Source organism: Notolepis coatsorum, assembly GCF_963971535.1.
Source record: "Notolepis coatsorum genome assembly, chromosome: 3".
Lineage (NCBI taxonomy): Eukaryota > Metazoa > Chordata > Actinopteri > Aulopiformes > Paralepididae > Notolepis > Notolepis coatsorum.
This window is the reverse complement of record NC_140167.1, coordinates 130,389,927-130,410,698: the sequence shown is the minus strand read 5'-3', so window position 1 is coordinate 130,410,698 and position 20,772 is coordinate 130,389,927. Positions and strand designations below refer to the sequence as shown.

At 43.5% G+C, this 20,772-nt stretch overlaps 1 protein-coding gene across 1 annotated transcript in view; it reads right to left on the bottom strand.

Annotated features, from left to right (window-relative positions):
• Positions 1-19,595, bottom strand: part of LOC311226000 (germ cell nuclear acidic protein-like) — a gene marked incomplete at both ends in the record, with an annotated part of 71,687 nt that extends 52,092 nt beyond the window's left edge. The window contains 6 exons of the mRNA XM_084311382.1: positions 4,961-5,099; positions 5,216-5,360; positions 15,593-15,758; positions 15,862-16,245; positions 16,600-16,682; positions 19,534-19,595. Of these exons, the coding sequence (XP_084167508.1) occupies positions 4,961-5,099; positions 5,216-5,360; positions 15,593-15,758; positions 15,862-16,245; positions 16,600-16,682; positions 19,534-19,595 (979 nt within the window). The remainder of the gene's footprint in view (positions 1-4,960; positions 5,100-5,215; positions 5,361-15,592; positions 15,759-15,861; positions 16,246-16,599; positions 16,683-19,533) is intronic.
• Between the last annotated feature and the right edge of the window lie 1,177 nt (positions 19,596-20,772).

The window sequence follows — 20,772 nt, the reverse complement described above, 5'->3', positions numbered from 1 at the left end:
TTAAAAGGATACAATGCTGAATGATGTTTTTGAGTGTGCAGTACATCCACAGCTAAAGAGATTGGTTTTATCGGGTATCACAGTGGCTAAAAAGCTGATAGCATCACGATGGTTCCAACCGGAAAAAATTTGCCGAAAGGTCTGGATTATTACATATCTCGATGTGATCTATCAAGAAATATATACAGCAAGAATTTTGCGTCTCAATGAATCCAAAATGACATTGTGGTTAGAAGTGGTGGAGAAAATAAAAGCTAGCATATAATGGTAATGTCTGGTTAGGAGCGAGGGAAAATGGATGGATTATCCAGGGCGGCTACGTGGCGTAGTGGGCAAGGCACTCGTCAACGAAATGCTGGAGACGCTGGGCTCGTCAGTTCGAGCCCAGCGCTCCACATTTGCTTTCAGTTTAGCTGGTCGTCAGTACTAATACACATTGGTCGTATTAGGGGGTGGGAAAACTGATGGGTGGGGATCGGGCGTTGTGGACAGCGACTCCTACAGGTCGGTTGGTGCGCCTGCGCAGTAGAATCAGGAAGTGTCGGGGGCAGCGTGAGCCTCCCACGCGTTACTCCTCGCCACTGAGAGATCGAGCTGCGCAGGTGAAAAGATGCGACTGCTGTTACCTCAAGTACCGGAGGGGACTTGTGCTATGTATGACTTAGTCCACATTGCAGCCGGCTTGTGGGAGGCAAGAAACAGCGTCCGTGACAGGGGAGGGTTGAATTGGATGATACGAAATTGGGATGGGAGAAAATATAGAAAATGGGAGAAAAATCGAAAAAAAAAAAAAAAAAAAAAATGGATGGATGGATGGATTATCCAATTTTGTCCGGATTGTCCGGGAGGGGGGGGGTACGAGCTGGAGCATATGTGTGTAGGTTTTTAGATAACAGGTATTAAGGGTATATCCTATATAAGACAATTAACTAAAATGTGATTTCATTGGATGTGCACTGTCAACTAATGCTTGTATATCTTATCGTGTGTTGTCATGTTTGTTTATGTGTTTGTTTAAAAAATAATAAAAAAATTAAATACAAAAAAAAAAAGGATACAATGCCCTCAGGTCGCTACTTGACTTACTTGACTTAAGCCTTTGCACTCCCTGCGGAGCATAGGCCACTGACGATTTCTTTCCATGTTGCACGGTTTTTGGCCTCCCGAACGATGTTGTGCCATCCCAGTCCAGCCTCTTTCATTTCCCCTTCCCAAGAACGGCGCCAGGTGTTTCGAGGCGTGCCGCGTTTCCTCTTTCCAGGTGGGTTCCATCGTAGGGCTTGCCGGGTGATGTTTGTGTCTTCCTTTCTCAGGGTATGGCCTATCCACATCCACTTTCTCTTCTTTATTTCTTCTGGCGGGGGTAGTTGTTTTGTGCGCTCCCACAGGTCCAGATTTGTAATGACATTTGGCCATCTCACTCTTAGAATGCGGCGGAGGCAGGAATTTATGAAGGACTGTACTTTCTGATTCAGCCCTACAGTTGTCTTCCAGGTCTCGGCGCCATACAGGAGGACTGATTTAACATTGGAGTTAAAGGAGTTAAGGAGCGAGGGAAAATGGATGGATTATCCAGGGCGGCTACGTGGCGTAGTGGGCAAGGCACTCGTCAACGAAATGCTGGAGACGCTGGGCTTGTCAGTTCGAGCCCAGCGCTCCACATTTGCTTTCAGTTTAGCTGGTCGTCAGTACTAATACACATTGGTCGTATTAGGGGGTGGGAAAACTGATGGGTGGGGATCGGGCGTTGTGGACAGCGACTCCTACAGGTCGGTTGGTGCGCCTGCGCAGTAGAATCAGGAAGTGTCGGGGGCAGCGTGAGCCTCCCACGCGTTACTCCTCGCCACTGAGAGATCGAGCTGCGCAGGTGAAAAGATGCGACTGCTGTTACCTCAAGTACCGGAGGGGACTTGTGCTATGTATGACTTAGTCCACATTGCAGCCGGCTTGTTTGAGGCAAGAAACAGCGTCCGTGACAGGGGAGGGTTGAATTGGATGATACGAAATTGGGATGGGAGAAAATATAGAAAATGGGAGAAAACGTGGACCAAAAAAAAAAAAAAAAAAATGGATGGATGGATTATCCAATTTTGTCCGGATTGTCCGGGAGGGGGGGGTACGAGCTGGAGCATATGTGTGTAGGTTTTTAGATAACAGGTATTAAGGGTATATCCTATATAAGACAATTAACTAAAATGTGATTTCATTGGATGTGCACTGTCAACTAATGCTTGTATATCTTATCGTGTGTTGTCATGTTTGTTTATGTGTTTGTTTAAAAAATAATAAAAAAATTAAATACAAAAAAAAAAAATGATACAATGCCCTCAGGTCGCTACAGGTCCATCCTAACCAGACACACACGTTTCACAAACAGTTTTTTCCCCACAGCAGTCCAAACACTGAACACCCTGGCCCGCCCCCCTTTGCACAAACGGGCAAGCATCTGTCACCGACCGACACTGTTACCGTGACTGTCCTATATGTATTTATGTATATATGTTTTGACGTTTTTGATGTTTGATGTCTGTTTCATGTTTGATATAACCAGTGCTCAACATCTGTACCGAAAACAATTACCACCAACCATCGTTGTGTGGCATTAAAGTATCTTGTATCTTGTAATTAACTTTTTAAATGCAGTTTTTTATTGACACGAAAATCGGATCCAAATTTGATGGCTTAAAACCCATTTCGGACAATTAGTTACACTTTAGATTAACCCTTTGGGTGCCGTTCACATAGAACTACGTTTCTGTCGCCCGACGGTTGAGTGCCGGAAACGTAGATCTAAGTTTTTCTCACAGTATTTCTTTTATTCGCCATTGCCATTCATAATTCAGCGGGGCACCTTGTGCATACTGTTCTGAATGTGTCTGAGCTGGCAGACGGTCTTATACCGCCCTCTAAAGCCTTCAGGCCGCTATTGCACTCCATTAGAAACGGTGTCCTAAACACTCCGAAAAAACACACGCTTGTAGGGATGGCTTGGACAACTGACCCCGCCCGCCCGTTCATGTGCAATGCCCAATAACGTTGGAGACAGGATCGCTGTGGATAACTGGAATGGCGATCAGATAATTGGATTATTTGTTTTTGGATTACATCAGATACCAGGTAAGGACTCTATAAATCCAATCTTGCGTTGATCTGATATTTCTTTCTCCCGCGATTGAAGCTATCTGTGTGTGCTGTGTGTGGCTGTTTACCGTTGGGTGCAGGAGGGGAGGGGGGGGAGCGCCGCGCTCCAGGGCCCATTTCATGTATGCACGAGGAGACATAATGATCATCTAGCGTTGATTTCAGGAAGATTCGATAAACAGGAGAAAAATTACAACGCGATAAGTGAATTACACAAAAACGCTATTATCGCGTCTTTTTCCTGGAATTACTCAGAAGCACCCAAACTATATTCATATTCAAAACGGTATAAAACGGAAATGTACGAATGAAAAAAGTATCCGTTTCTTGCACGTTGACTGGAAGCAACTCACTGACAATCGACGGCGTTATTAGACCCATAGCTATAATATAAAATATAGGTTTAGCTCTACAAACAAGGTGAGCGATTACATGGGGTTAATGGACGGCAAGGCCAGATGCACTTATATTTCTTGATTCAGAACTATTTTATCATGGATGAACAAATCTGTTTTCAAAGTGAATGGTTGATTGAATTTCAAGGACTTTTTAAGCACCTTGTTAAAAAAATGGGCTGTTTAAGGAATTCCACTCTGTGACTTTTTTTTGACACAAATCCAGCACTTTAAGCACTTCAAGGACCTTGTGCGAACCCTGTTAACGTGAGCATAATAACGGCCCCTTTTCACCACATCACTGTGACTTGTACACATCTGTAGATTGGCCATTGTTACCCTCGACGAGAAATTAATTGGCTTACACTCATTTACAAAACATTCCTTGGTCTGACCCCTCCTTATTTAAAATGGTCATCTACTCCCTATAACACCAGAGCTGCTCACCATATCTCGCTAGATGTTAACACTTCCTTCCACACTCCTCCTTCCAATTTGCTGGTCCCAGCAGTTGCAACGAGATGACTATCGCAGAGTTGTTTACACACCTGCAACGGTCACCCAGCCTTTTAACTGTAATTTGACTGTTCTGCTTCATGTATGCCCCTTTGTAATTTTATTGGGTTGTTTGTTTTAATGATTTCCCTTACCTCTGTGAATATGTACCATCTGTCTCTTTTCTATTTTCGTCCCCTTTCCCCGTTACACTTCGAGGGGACCTTTTGTCCTCTCGCCAGGCCGTCATTGTAAATAACAATTTGTTCTAAATTGACCTGCCTGGTTAAATAAAGGTTAAATGAAATAAAATAATTAGCAAGCATAGCATACTAGCATTGCTCGACCTGTGTACTTTATACATGTTGCTTTGCTGGGAAAGACCATTCACAGGACAGTCATCAGGACAGTCATCAGGACAGTCATCAGGTCAGTCATCAGGACAGTCATCAGGTCAGTCATCAGGTCAGTCATCAGGTCAGTCATCAGGACAATCATCAGGTCAGTCATCAGGTCAGTCATCAGGACAGTCATCAGGACAGTCATCAGGTCAGTCATCAGGTCAGTCATCAGGACAGTCATCAGGTCAGTCATCAGGACAGTCATCAGGACAGTCATCAGGTCAGTCATCAGGTCAGTCATCAGGTCAGTCATCAGGTCAGTCATCAGGACAGTCATCAGGACAGTCATCAGGTCAGTCATCAGGTCAGTCATCAGGTCAGTCATCAGGACAGTCATCAGGTCAGTCATCAGGGTCAGTCATCAGGACAGTCATCAGGACAGTCATCAGGTCAGTCATCAGGGTCAGTCATCAGGACAGTCATCAGGACAGTCATCAGGTCAGTCATCAGGACAGTCATCAGGTCAGTCATCAGGTCAGTCATCAGGACAGTCATCAGGACAGGTCTTGTTACAGAGCAGCGTTATACCTGCAGAGTCGCACACCTTCTCGGACAGCTCGATGCGGGCGTATCGATTTCCCCCCGGCCCTCGCTCCTGACTTGTGACGCAATAGCCCGCGGTCTTCGTCATCTTCTTATTCCAAGTCACTGACATGGTGGTAGGGAGCTGAAAAGGGGGGAGGGGGTGCAGACAACAAGTGCAAGAAACATCGACAGGTCAGAGAAGAGATGACCGAAGAAAGACATGTTTTTTAAAAGAGCAGAATGTGAGAACGTGCTCACCTGGATGCCAAACACGGTTGTGTTGTACAGCAGGTAGAGTTTGCTGGTGAGCTCCTCCTTGTTCTGCTTGAAGCGACAGCCGTAGCGGGAGCTGGGAGCAGACAGAGACTGGAGGAAGCAGCCGGGCGTCTTACACACCACCACTCTGGAGGGAGACGTAGGTGCAAAACAATTATATATATACATATATAATTAATTATCAATATAATAATGATTAATTAATTTTAAAAGAAAATGGTGATGGTGTATATTTGAGGTGTGAGGTGTATGATAAACTACACCTCTGACGTTTATAACAAACCAAACCGCTTGAAAACCGGTTGAAAATGTTGCATGCTATGGTTATTTCAATAGTACACCGTAGACATTCATGTTATGATGAGTGGGCGGGCTGCCTGTGGCAAAATGGTGCGTGGTCATGTGGCAACGTCGGTCTCCATTGGCCAGCAGCGCAGGTGAGTCATCTAGCCTTTATATATGTCTATGGTTAAGTACACCAAGAGTCCACTTCCATCATCCAGCTAACTTTCTGTGCTGTAGTATCCTGTCCCAGTACCCAGATATTATGCATAGCAACATCCTCTTCACGGCAGAGTCTGACGATGTTCAGGTGACCCTTGACCTCTTCACAAATACTCCTATTTCTCTGAGCAATAAACATGCTCTGCTCAAGAGACTCAGAATTAAAGATAGAAAAGCACCCTGGTTCTCGCATGAGTTGTCAACTCTGCTTAATGACCGGAATAAGGCCTGGTCACGTGCTAGACGCTCAGGTGACCCACAACACTGGCTTGCCTTTAAACAGATGTACCACAGCTGTGAGAAAGTCAAAATCATATTACAACTTTTTTTTAACTAGTACTAATACATTTAATTACAAGTTTTGGAAGGCAGTTAACTTAAAGAAAAACAAGACCTCTAATTCACTACACGCTTATATTAGTGTTGACGATTGTGTTATTTCTAGCCAGAACAAAATTTGTCTTGCATTTAACACTTTAATCGCCGTTGACGCTGGAACACGTCATTCCCCGCCATGCTTATTCTGCCGATGACGCTGGACAGCGTCTTTGATATCAATATTTCAAAAATCTGTGACCGAAATCATATTTCTCCCCCGGAGACATTATATGTACTGGTGAGCCCCTGTCAACTCTCTAACGGTTCAAGAGCGCCATCTGGTGGCCGATCGCCCAGGGAAGAAACAGGGAAGTGGAAGCTGGTGCTCATTTCAATTTGGTCCGATCACTCGCTATAGGTCCCGGGACTCGAGCTCGACACAATGGATATCGATCCGTTGCCAATAACTCGATAAACAACATGATTTGGACGTATATACTATTATACAACCTGGAAATGGATCTGGTATTTCTACATCCCATAATAGAAAAAATTCTGTTCCACGCTCATCTCCCAACGGCGAGAGGAAGCTACGGTGAGTTTCAGCGTTATTTTGTAATGTCTTCTATACTAACTGCTCTAATGATCATATCACCCACACTAGATGAATGATATAACGTTGCCCACGGAATTATAAACGACCCCCCGCCCATCCGGTCAACATCAGATCAAATGTAGTAACTTCTAGAAGTACGTGCAGTTGAGATTTTTTATCTCGCGCCGATTGCTATCAAACTGTATACAATCATCAATATAATGCATTTAGGGCTATAAATCACGTTCTGGAGAAAGCTGCAGAAAACGATAAAAACATACTTATACTTTAGACCGTATTTTAGTATGAATATGTGAATGAAAAAGTATAACGTTGCTACACCCTGCACAATAGATATAGGACTTTGAATGGGCCATGGTAATGTCAATTTAGCAATACAATTTAAAAAGTTATAGCCCTGCAAAGAAGGGGAACTTCTCCATGTTAAATAGGGCTGGCGAGGGATGGTAAATTATGAATTTAACCCCGGCGATCAAAGTGTTAATAAACACTTTTCAGTTGCTGGGAACCTGTTTGATAGAGAATATATCGGACTTCTTCCTGTTAATGTTAATGATGATGATAGACACTGATTGTGTGAGTTCTGTGGATCACACCGCTCAATTCCCCTTTAGTCCCTTTTCACGTGATGAAGTATTAAGACACTCTCCAATCCACAGATCCCAGGACCTCAACTGGTGAGGATAATTTGACTGCTCCTTTAATTAAAGAGCGATTGATGCATATTTTTTATCTTTCTATTTCAACAGGAAGATTATCTAGTGTCTGGAAATCTGCCATGTGATGCCGTTATATAAAGGTGGTGTTATAGAGATGATTTAAATACCTACCGTCCTATCTCCAAGTAACCCTGCTTAGCGAAAGTCTAGAGTCTTTAGTGAATAATTAACTTAAGTCCTTTCTCTCAAATCACTCTGTACTAAGACCACACCAATCTGGGTTCAGGGCCAATCATAGCACATTATCACACTCATTATGTGGCCTCAACCCATAAATCCCTGAAGTGTCTATCACTCTGCCCTCAGATTCATCACTAATGATCGATACGACACTCATCACTGTGTCCTTTATGAGAAGGTTGGTTTGTCCTCACTGATTGAGAGGCACAACAAACACTGGTATTTGTTCATTTTTAAGGCCCTTATTGGTAAGCTACCTCCTTATACTACATCACAACACAGAGGCCCTCTACAGGAAAGGAGAGCAGACCGTTCTTCCTGAGGAGACTCGGGTCCCTCAATGTGTGCAATAAGCTGCTGCAGTCGTTTTACCAGTCTGTAGTGCCAGCGTCCTCTTTTTTGCTTTCATGCTGGGGGGGGGGGGGGGGGGGGGGGCTACATCAACAAACTGAACAAGCTGGTGAGGAAGGCTAGCTCTGTAGTGGGGGTCGAGCTGGTCAAACTAGAGGTGGTGGCAGAGAGGAGGATGAGAAGGAAGCTGGCCGCTATCCTGGAGAACCCCTTGGAGCTAGCCAAGATGAGGATGGAGCATGTTCAGCCACAGACTTATCCCGCACCCCCTCTATGAGGAGCTAGCCAAGATGAGGAGCACGTTCAGTCACAGTGTAACTGAGGGGTACAATTCCCTGACTGTATTGAAGAGTATGGTATATTAAACCACTACTAGTTATGTACTTTAATTACTGGCCATACAGTACATGAATATATATGGTGAACACCCCCACAAGAATACGGCAATGACACATAAAGTACTATTTAGAGGGTATTTATTATTATCAAAGCAACGTTAGGTTACAGATTGAGAATTATGCTTGCGCTTGTATGGCGAAGAACACACGTAAAGTAAGTCAAGAGCGTAAGTCAATGAGAATAGTATGAATACTAAGATGGGTCTAAACTGACGCCACCTGTGGCATAGCAATTACATAGGGCACACTAGTACCAGCTGGAGACACTGGGGGGTTCCCTCCGGGTGTAAGGCCGGCCGGGGTAGAGGAATGTTCGGGTACAAAGTCTGGGTCAACGAGGAATAACGAGGTTCCAGATACAGGAGCCAGTGCAGTACTCCCTTGATCAGTAGACAAAGCAACAGCTATAATCCAGTATGCTCGACAGCATGGAAGACAGCTAGCCAGCCTCTTCCTAGAGGCGGGCTCGAGTGATGATCCTCACGGGGGGTAGATCCCAAACGATAGTGGGGTCGACGGTTCTCTGCTCCAGCAGTCACGGTACCAAAGCAATATAATCCAACCAGAAAAGGTTCTGCAGTCGCCGGTGTAGGTTCTCCGGTGTACATATCCAACGGTTCTCGTCTAGGACTCCTCGGGTGGGGGCACGAGTTTAGGCCGCCCAGCCTGGATAAGTGCACTAGCTATATACACGACGAACCGGTGGTAATGCTGGTCACTGAAGAACGGTAGCCGCACGATACACTATAAATGATAGACTATTACTTCACATTAGAATAAGTCGAACTCAACGGTACTGCGTTAAACTCTGACACTTTAGCAATCTATTCGCACGCGGTTCTCAAGGCTCTATTCAGAGGCAAAGTTGCTCACTTCACTGCACTTTGTCTCGTGGTGAAGGCATCAAGGTTTAGAAGACAAGTGCTGCTGTGTACACCTGCGCCGTATTTATACGTAAGGTGAATTATCTAGTGCCAACCTCAGTTCTGTCTCGTATTACTGCGCAGACCCTGGGCATGTTGAGACATGCCTGGAGTTGCCTTTGAACTTGCCGTTGGGGGTATGGTCGTTGGCGCCTAGGGGTCGCTGTCCAATAGGAGAGCGAATATTATGGTCTGGTTTGTACCCAGGTAAAGGGATATTCCGTGTATATATACAAACAATATACAAGGGATATCAAACGATATACAAATATTATACAAGGGATCTCAAGCAATAAATATATATATTCGGTTTAATCTGACCCTTTGTAACACACAGACTCAAACCCCCCTGGGCCCTGACACTCCACTAACAGCCTCAGCCAGCCAGGCTCCACAACTGTGGGCATTGACTGCTGCCAACAGCTGGAGAACTAACGACTGCAGAACTTGAGAACTATAAGGAATGTCTGACCACTAAGTGTTGTGTCCGACTCTTAACCTCCAAAACCTGCACGGAATATAAGGTATGACATAAATCATGCTAGGGTACAGAGACCCTCACCTGCACCTTGTATATACAGTTTATTTGTCTCATATTTTTTATATTTCAGGGTTAATCATATCTTTATACAGTTTATTCTTCTCGTATTTCACTGATTCTTGAGAGTTGGGACAAAACATGTCCTACATAGAAAAGTCTAATTTATATAAAAAAGAAAGAAATTCATAATGAGTGATATACTCACAAAGTTACATCTAAAGGTATTGTGTATACTGATGTTATGTTTTAGCACATATATTTGTTTTTTGGGGGATATTTGTTTAAATGTATAATCTGTGGTTAGAAGCTCCCATGTTAATTATCTTGTCCTCAGCAAGGGGTCACATTATTGACCAGCCCAAACAAGCTTGAAAGACCTCTCCACTTGTGAAAACATACATATCAAATCAAAGATAATGGTTATACATGTATAAAACAATGCATGCCATGAAACTAAAATAATATTGTCCATAGAAATCTACCTATCAAAGTTGTGTCCTCAGTTTATGTCAACTCTGTCAGACCTTTTCATAAACCTAATTAAATCAGGCAATAGCATGGCCAGCTCTATCCCTGAGGACCCCTTTTCCTTCCCCTGAATGTGGTGAATGCAACACTACCACACATGGTCTGGTAAGTTTTACACTTTTTGATATTTTAGACAAACAATGTCAATATTCCGATGGTCACAGCTGGAACATGTCAACACCGTCTCTCCGTTATTATACTTTTAAAAAACAATAGTGGATTGAATTCAAGTGTTTCAGTGAGATTATTAAGACAGCTAGCAACTGCCAAAAAACTAGCTAGCTGCAGTGCACAATACAGGCTTGGAGGGAAAATGTGTGCCCTTTTGTCAACTCTGTCAGACGTCAACTCCATCAGATTTTGTGTCTGACGGAGTTGACGTGTAAGCTGACGGAGTTGACAAATCCATTAATAACCTCATAATATGCTATTATTATACTATTTTTGAACATGGTAAAGGATTTAAATGTTATTTCAGAGTTGTATCTGCACAGAAGTGTGCATATAATAGCATGCATTACAATACACTTCTGACTTTTAGAGCATGGGCAAAAAAAAGTAATAGAAATAGACAAGATGGGGGGCGGCTACGTGGCGTAGTGGGCAAGGCGCTCGCCACAAATGACAGAGACGCTGGGCTCGCCTGTTCGAGCCCAGCGCTCCACATTGCTTTCAGTTTAGCTGGTCGTTCATACTAATACACATTGGCCGTATTAGGGGGTGGGAAACTGATGGGTGGGGATCGGGCGTTGTGGACAGCGACTCCTACAGGTTGGTTGGTGCGCCTGCGCAGTAGAATCAGGAAGTGTCGGGGGCAGCGTGAGCCTCCCACGCATTACTCCTCGCCACTGAGAGATCGAGCTGCGCAGGTGAAAAGATGCGACTGCTGTTACCTCAAGTACCGGAGGGGACTTGTGCTATGTATGACTTAGTCCACATTGCAGCCGGCTTGTGGGAGGCAAGAAACAGCGTCCGTGACAGGGGAGGGTTGAATTGGATGATACGAAATTGGGATGGGAGAAAATATAGAAAATGGAAGAAAAAGTGGATCAAAAAAAAGAAATAGACAAGATGGGAGACAGGGCACAGAGGTATCGGAGAAAATATTGGAGAGAGGTCCAAAAAAGGTGCAGATTGAAAAGGTCCTGTGAAGGTGCGGTGCTGGAGGCAGACACCCCCCCAGATCAGGATATTCTAGATAACAATGCCAAACAGCGCAGAGTCTCTCAGACAGGAACAGAAACAAAGTAAAACGCGAAAAAGGCATTCAAGAGAAATACAAACTTTAAAAGAGAAGATTACAAATGTAACAAAGCAACAAAACAACCTGAGAAAAACAATAATGTGCTGAAAAAAGGCTACAAATACATCACCACTGGACTCTCCAGGCACGGAAACAAAGAATATGCTATCAGGAAGCAAAGTAAGGAATCAGAAAATCCAAAAGGCCCTGCTATTCCACCACATCCTCAGAAGAGAGCTGAAGACAAACAAACAAACTCCTGGCCCACGGCGCCAAAAACCAGCACTGAGTGTGTCATCAGGCACGATTCTTAAAAAGTATCGTCTTCTTCAACAAATGAAAGACTTTGGGTTAACCTATAAGTTAATGAGAGAAAGGGAGCATCCTCAGAAAAGGCCAACATTCATACAGGGTGTAACACAGACTGTGCAGGATTTCTTCCTGAACTCTGCACGTGTGACGATGGATAGTGCTATTGATGGCTTTGTCATTATAAATTATTTCCCATATCTTTTAAAATCTTCGAAAGGGAATGATGTAGGTTAGAGTTATCCTATCCCAAAAATTTTACTCATATTTAAATTCCCCATTAAGAAACACATAATTTAGACACTTTGCATGTTAGGATTTCCTTCAGATTCATGTTGGCATCCATGTATGGCGAAGGCCCGGACTGGCCATCGGGAGCTCTGTCTGTCTGTCTGTCTGTCACACACACACAAAGGGAGCCGCATGTGATTGGTGGAGGCGGGACCAGGCCATACAACTGATTGACAGTGGAGATGGCGAATGGAATGGCACTTCTGCAAAATGACAGGAAGAGACAGCGAAAGACAAAACATTTCAAGCATAACCTGCGCTTGAAAATGGACAGTGAAAAAAGAGGAAGGGTCGAGCAGAGGGAAAGAGAAAAATACATACTGCTTACTGCTTGTATTGCACAGAACAGTCAAGATGGAAATGACTGGAAATGAAATGTTTCAACAGTGGAAAAAAGAGGAAGGTGGAGCAGAGAGGGAGGGAGAGAAAAATACATACTGCTGCTGACTGCTTGTATTTCACAGAACAGTCAGATGGAAATTACTGGAAATTAAATGTTTCAACACTTCAACAGTGGAAAAAAAGAGGAAGCATGGAGCAGAGAGGGAGAGAGAAATAAAAATAAAGGCCCTTGCAGGAGATGCCGCTAAATGTGGCAACATTGACCAAATGTTTTCTTGCACCACAGGACCAGCAGGTTAGTCATTGATAAAAATAAACATGCTAGCTAGCTAACATAGCTAACGTTACCATGCATCATCATCATCCCCTGTCACTTTTCCCCCCCATACATCTTTTATTCAACTTCAGTCCTGATAACTATTTAAATTTTTCATTGTTCTTGTAATGTCAGATTAGAAATGAAATACTCTCACTTTTCTGATAAGAGTTGTTAAGTCTGACATTACAAAAACAAAAAATCCATCAAAATCAGTGTTGTTGCTAATCATTGACACATGATGATTATAACAATTATTAGCCTGTAATAACCCCCCCCAGAAAAATCCACTTTGCATTTGGTATATTGAAAATATTTAAATGTTTGTGTGTGTTTTTTTAACAATTATTTGTGATGCCATCACAAACAATGGCATTTAAAGGGTAAACATTTTAAAGGTCCTGCACCAGCATGCAGGGAATTAAGTCTTTGTAACAAAAATCTTCCTGGTGGGGGACCCCCAGACCCCCTGCTTAAAAAGTGGCCTGACTTGGGCTATATTTCGCACTATATTTCCTGGCCTGAATAATTCCCCCAGTCCGGCCCTGCGAAGGGGTGAAAAATTGTCAAATCTGCCATTTTGAAATCCAAAATGATGTAGGTTAGAGTTATCATATCCGAAAAATTATCCTATATTTGAATTCCCCACAATAAACACATATTTTAGACACCCCTCATGTTAAGATTTCTTTAAAATTCATGTTTTCACAAAAGTATGGCCCGCCCTAATATGCTGACCACTGGTGGCTAGCCAAGACCATCGATGTGGATACTGATCAACAAGATGTGAAAGTGGAATTTCTGCATCCCCATGGTCCAACAGAAAAGGTTCTGTTTCTGCCCAGTTCAAGACATCATAGTGAAACTAATCGGAAATGCAGAAGGAAACGAAGCGGAGAAGTGGGTGAGAAAGTGAAGATCAGGAAGTGGTGTAGAAGAGGTAGATGAAAACAGGGATGAGAAGAAGGGGTCCTGGTCTCCATTACTGTTTTTGTTGTTGGAAACAGTGCATTTTGTAATAGTTGGAAACGGTGTATGTAAAGTTTGTTGTTATTACAATTAGGTTAACAAAATGTTCAGTATAAGACAAGGAGTTATTAGTTCTTATCATTGTCACTTCCATCTGTTTAAAAAATGCATGTGTTCATTTATCAGAGATGCATATACAATGTTGTCAACTCCGTCAGTTTCTCGTCAACACCGTCAGATCTTTGTCAACACCGTCAGATGTTTGTTTTTGTTAATTTTGGGGGAAATACAAATTCCTTCCTCAGTTTATGTTGTTTAAGTAATAAAGGAGCATCAGATCTTCATCCTCTTGTCTTATTTACTTAATGATATTTTTTTTATCATATCAAAATTAAAAACAAAGTTTGAAAATGCAGATATTTCTAAATCTGGGTTTTCAGAATAGTGTGAAATTACACCTGAGGTTTATATATTATAATTTTGATTGCATACGAGAGTAACTAAACACTATTACAACATACTTCAGAACTTTAGATTCTTGTTGGACTGGAATAATTAGAATTATATACTTTTTTGTGTGTCTGATAAAGTTAACACAAATCAAGTTTCAAAGGGAAACATGTGAATTTGTTGAAAATGTTTTTCTATGTAGAGCCCGCACCTTTACATGGTTAAATAGCTCAGACCTTTCTCTACATGAATATACAACTCTAATCAATATAGTGTGCATTCTCAAGATATAATATTAAAAAGTGTTTTGTCCCGACTCTCAAGAATCAGTGATTTATATATACAGATTTAATTAGATTTCCTACATTTATTTCATCCTTTACCCTGCCCATACCTGTACCTCCCCTCCCCCATGCTGTTATGACGCTCGAATTGTATCAATAAAGCAATATCTTTAGTGATGCACGATATATTGGCCGGCGCCGGCCGCCGATAAAATATCGGCCGATATCTGTATCGGTCCGATATCAAGATATGGCCGATATAAAAAAAAATATATATCTTTTTACATGTTTTGGCCAAAATATCTGTCATTTCTGAAAATAAGTTGCAAAAGTTATAAAAAAAAAAAAAAAATGCGTTTTGGAAAATTGCTTTATTTGATTATCATAAAAAAGTGTTTTCTATACAGAGATATCGACATCGGTAAATATCGGTATCGGCCAGAACAGCAATATTAATATCGGTTATCGGTATCGGCCACAATTTTCACATCGGTGCATCACTAAATATATTTTTTTTTATCCACTTTTTCTCCCATTTTCTATATTTTCTCCCATCCCAATTTCGTATCATCCAATTCAACCCTCCCCTGTCACGAACGCTGTTTCTTGCCTCCCACAAGCCGGCTGCAATGTGGACTAAGTCATACATAGCACAAGTCCCCTCCGGTACTTGAGGTAACAGCAGTTGCATCTTTTCACCTGCGCAGCTCGATCTCTCAGTGGCGAGGAGTAACGCGTGGAAGGCTCACGCTGCCCCCGACACTTCCTGATTCTACTGCGCAGGCGCACCAACCGACCTGTAGGAGTCGCTGTCCACAACGCCCGATCCCCACCAATCAGTTTCCCACCCCCTAATACGGCCAATGTGTATTAGTATGAACGACCAGCTAAACTGAAAGCAATGTGGAGCGCTGGGCTCGAACAGGCAAGCCCAGCGTCTCCGTCATTCGTGGCGAGCGCCTTGCCCACTACGCCACGTAGCCGTCGCATCACTAAATATCTTATCTTGTTTTGTATGTGCTTGCAGTAGTAATAGCATTGCTGCTGATATGATCTGAAAGAGGTCAGACCCTGTACCTGCTGGTAGGACCAGGTCTGGGCTCGGTCTGGGAGACCTTGGGTTTGGAGGCCGCGGGCCGCCCTGGGGTTTTCACATGCATCGGTGTCGTCCCCAATGGCTTGGGGTCTGGTGCCTTCAGTCCCTTCATAGGAGGTATCATCACGGGAGGCTTCGTTCCGGACTCTGGATCCAAGGAGAATCATATCAGACATCAGCTTCAGTTGAATTCAGAGTGTTACCTGTATTGTGGACGGGTGTGCTGACACTGTTGAATTCAGAGTGTTACCTGTATTATGGATGGTTGTGGTTGTGCCGACACTGGCTTTGTGGTTGCAGTTTCTCTTCTTCAACCTCTCCAGTAAGGAAAGGAACTCCTCTTCGGAGCTGTCCGAGTCCTGCAACTTCGATGGCGCTGAACAGGTACGCTTAGAAGGGGCCGGTGTGGGCGTCAGGAAGGTGGCGTGTGAAGGCGTCGGGGGTAGAAGAAAGACGGGGAGAGGAGGGGAGGAGGAGAGAGAAAGCAAGGGGGAGTTCTCCTCTCGATCGCCGCCTTGGGCTTTAACATTCCCAGCCTGTTTCGGTGGCTGCGGCTTGGTGTGTCGAGTCCCCCAAGTGCTTTTGACAATGATACAATCATCATCATCATCATCATCGCTGTCGCTGAGGAAGACTGGAGAGTCGCAGAGGGACAGAGGTTTTCTCACCGGAGGCTGGGCTGCTGGGCGTCTTGTGCTCTTTGAGACTGTAAAACAGTCAACGAGAACAAAATGTCATTCTGTTGTGGTGCTGTACAGTAGCTCGATGGATAGAGCAAGGCACTAACCCTCCCCCAGGGTTATGGGTTCGATTCCACCAGGAGGGGGCATCCATGCTAAAAGATGTCTGCACTTAAGGTGCTTTGGATAAAAGCGCCCGCCAAATGGCACTTTTATCTGGAAAATTACTTTCTCCACAAACAACCTTTCATTGTGTCGCTTTTCTATTAAGTATATAACAAGAGAGCACAGATAAGATAATTGGTTACCTTTAGAAGAGGGTTTCTTCATCTCAACAACAAAGTCATCGTCAGATGAGATGTTAACCACATCCACTATGAAGTTTTTGAGGCTGAGAGTAAAACAGAGGTAGATGTGAGGATTACCCGACGCAACAAATATCACGGTGTGTTTACATGCATTCCGATATTGTTTGGGATACTCGAGTATTCCCTATTTGAGTTCCTGTTCACAATAACCTGGGTGAGCCCTGAATTTTAAATGACCCGATTTACAATTATAAAGTCACAAAGCAGCTCGAGGATTCCGCTCAATCACTGTACAGTATGTGGAGCTGGCTTGCAGCGCTGAATGGGCATTACTGGCCTCACAAGTAGGAATAATTTTAAGCAAATATCTTAAGCAAGTACCTAAGAAGACTGAGGTAGAAATATTCAGTTTAGTGCTTTACTATAATATGGGATATGAAGATGCGTATACCTTATCCTCAGACTAAGGCCGTATCTGGGATATAAGCTAGTATCCAGAACACTGTGTGTGCATGTACTTGTATGTAATTGTAACTAAGACATTTGCTGGAAAACATAATCGCTGTTGTGATCACAAGATTTATCAGTTTATGATACACATTTCACGTTGCGGAGCTTGTAGTGCGGTGAAATACCATTAACATCGGCATGGGCTGACGATTGACCAATCAAGGTCTGTAGTGTCAGGTTGCAGCACAGGTAGGGTGTTTTGTAGTAGCTAAGCCAGCATGGGCTAGCGCTGCTCCGCACAGGAAGTGGAAAATGGTAAACAAAGCGGGAGCACGGATTTCACCATGGCACGGCAAGGCAGTGGAAAAGCACCATAAGTGCACTCAATGTCAGACACAGTGTGAAAAAATTAAATGCATCAAAACACACCTGTCTTCACTGCCACTCTGTGATGCTTTCTTAGCGTTGGGCTTAGGTGTCTTCACTCGGTTCAGGACTACAATGTGCAAGATCAGAAAATACAGTAATAGTTACATGTTCACCCCGTATTTGTGTGGGTCTTCCTCTGGTTTCCTCCGACATGCATGCTACACTACTGCCGTTGCCCTTAATCAAGGTACTGGCACATCAGCTGGAGTCGGTTTTCTGGCGTCGGTCTGTGGCTGCCCACTGCTTCTCAGTGGTTAGAACTAAATTACTTTTGTAAATGTTCAAATTTAACCATTTCATCCTTTTAAACTCATCTGGATTGCTCTTTTTGTTTGTATGTATGTTGTTGCTGTTGTTGTCATTTATGCTTCTTATGCATGGCTGCTGACAGTCACACAATAGTATGATCCATTCACAACAAAGCCCAGTACTCTACTTACAAGTCTCAAAGCTGCCATCACTGTCTGAGCTCACCACCAGGACAGACTAACTAAAAAAAAAAAAACACACACAATCGGACCAAACGTTAGACTTCCTCACAAAAGACTTTGTCGTTGTGATGAAAGAGAAGCTAAATTGAAATGTAATCAAAACACAGCTATACCCTCACCGAATTACATCGGCACTACCGAGTACCAATTCACACTAGATCAATCGGTACCAAATGTCTGTACCTTTACATACAAGATACAAGATACTTTAATGCCACACAACGATGGTTGGTGGTAATTGTTTGCGGTACAGTTTGTTAAAAGCACTGAGACATCAACATGAAACATCAGACATCAAACGCCCCCCTCCCATCTCCCAATCCCCACAATAAATACATACAGGACAGTCACATGTAACAGTGTCAGTCAGTGACGGTTGCTTGCTCGTCTGTGCAAAGGGGGGCGGGCCAGGGTGTTTAATAATAATATTAATAATAATAATGCAGGACCTGTTGCAGAGGTCTTTATTCGGCAAGCAACAACACTCAATGTTTTTAGTGGTACACACAGCGGTTAGTTTAGCACACACACCGGAACACACACGCATGCATTGTCTTTTAGGATCGCAGATGCGATTTGTCTCTGCGATTAACCCATCCCGTCGTCCTTCCCCCCCTCAAGGGCAGCCGGGAGCAGACAGGCGTCAACGTGAGCCGCACCAGGGGACCAATCCAAGTGCTCCTGTCCGTCTTCGTCAAGGACGCCACAGCGTTAGCGATCTGTTGTTGTGCATGTTTTTCCATTGGGTTTATCTTATCGGGGGGGAAACCCTTGCGAGCACGGGGAGAACATGCAAACTCCACACAGAAAGGCCTGGGAGATCCCCCACCTGGGTACCTGGCATCATGGAAACCTGGTCCCCAAGCGGGAATCGAACCCTGGACCTTCTTGCTGTGAGGCGACAGTGTTAACCACTACACCACCGTGCCGCTTTAGTGTTCGGACTGCTTTGTGAAGCGTGTGTGTCTGGTTAAAATGGACCTGTAGCGACCTGAGGGCATGCGCTGGAATAAGTGGTGTGCTGGGTGGGAGGGATCGTTGACTATTTTACCAGAGCGGGTGACGTGCGTGAGGTGTAGATGGAGTCAATTATTTTGGAGGCTGTCTTGGTGATGTTTAGTATAAAGGCTAGGAGTGTAATATACTAGACAAGAGGGAGCCTTTTCCACAAATATATATATTACCGTCCCGTCTCTTGGGCCTTTGGAAAGACCAGACGAGGTCAGAGGAGTTTGATCATATTTACTGAGGATGGCCAGATAATGTTGATATTTAAACATTTAAAAACACAATACATGATCATGCGATTCGTGTGTTACAACAATAAATAACTAAATGTTTTAAATAAATAACAATGTTTAAATTGAGATGTTTGGACTTATTTTCTACAACAGAATTATTTTTATTTTGTTATTTCAGAGAGTTAAGAACTGACAAAAGGGTACCTTTGGGTACCGGTACTGAATTCCAGGAACTGTTACTGGTATCGGTTCAAATGTGAACGGTACCCAACCCTACTTGCATACCAAAATAAACATTTCAATCCACTCTCCCCTTATCTTACCAGTCTTTCCTTGCAGAACGACAGCGTTTCTGCGAGGCTGCTTTTGCTTTGGGTGTAGCCATATCTACAAGAACTGAGGTGGAAAACACACATAACACTCAATCTCAAGTCACATACAAATTACTGCATTTAAACATGGCTACCAACAGTCTTCCACCCTCACTTCTTACACTGGTCAAAGTTGTCATCAGAGGACTCGTTCGAGGGCGTGTTCCTGTAGCCGTGAGTGGAGAAGTGGTTCTCCTTCTATGGGTCCTCCTCACTGTCAAACAGTAGTGGAACAGGGGAACGGAGGTCCACAGCTTCCCTGAGTCCAGGACTGCTTGTGGCAGGATGGCGGGGCTTGCCGATATCCTTCACCAGCTGCAACAGACGGTATCAATGATGTAATTATTAGTATAGCCAGTTTTTTTTTTAACTCAAATTTTATTCACATTTTCACAATTTACAGTACAGTTGACAGACAAATAATAATATATTCAACATAAATGATAAGACTAAAACAAAAAAAGTGTGACATGGGTTCAATGACCCCCCTTGAATTTCTTTCCTCCTTTATCCTTCGCCTTCTTGTGTTGTATGTTTCTTCCTCTGTGATGTCGTTCTCGTTCCCCTTATAGTCCTCCCATTTTCCCCATCTTTCCCCAAATTTTTCTTCTTGTAGCCTCAGCATGTGAGTTATCCTCTCCATATCCTGTATCTCCTCTACTATTCCTACCCATTGTTTTATTGTTGGTGGATCTTCTTTTATTTTTTTGTATCCACTTTTTCTCCTTATTTTCTATTTTTCTCCCATCCCAATTTCGCCTCGCCAATTCTCCCTTCAATTCTCCCCTCCCCTGTCTCGAACGTTGCTAGACTATGCCTCCCACTGGTCGGCTGCAGTGAGGACGAAGCCTTGCATCCCGTGTCCCCTCCGGTACACGAGGAGGCAGCCGTCACTAGGGATGGGTACCGAATTCGGTACTTTTAAAAGATACTTACCGAAACACGTCGGTACTACCGAGTATCGATTCACGTGAGATGCCGTAATAAAAAAAGATTTAATTTTTTTTTGCACTTACACTTTGAGTGCCACTCACGGCTTTTCTCGGGTTTACGCCCCGACCGTTGAATGCCACGGTTACGAGTATTCTCTTTTTTTTTTTTTTTTTTTTTATTATTAGCGGTCTGAAATCATATTGCATCACGCGAGCCTACCGTTGGAGATCCAGGGACCGCCGGCGCTCAGATGTGAAA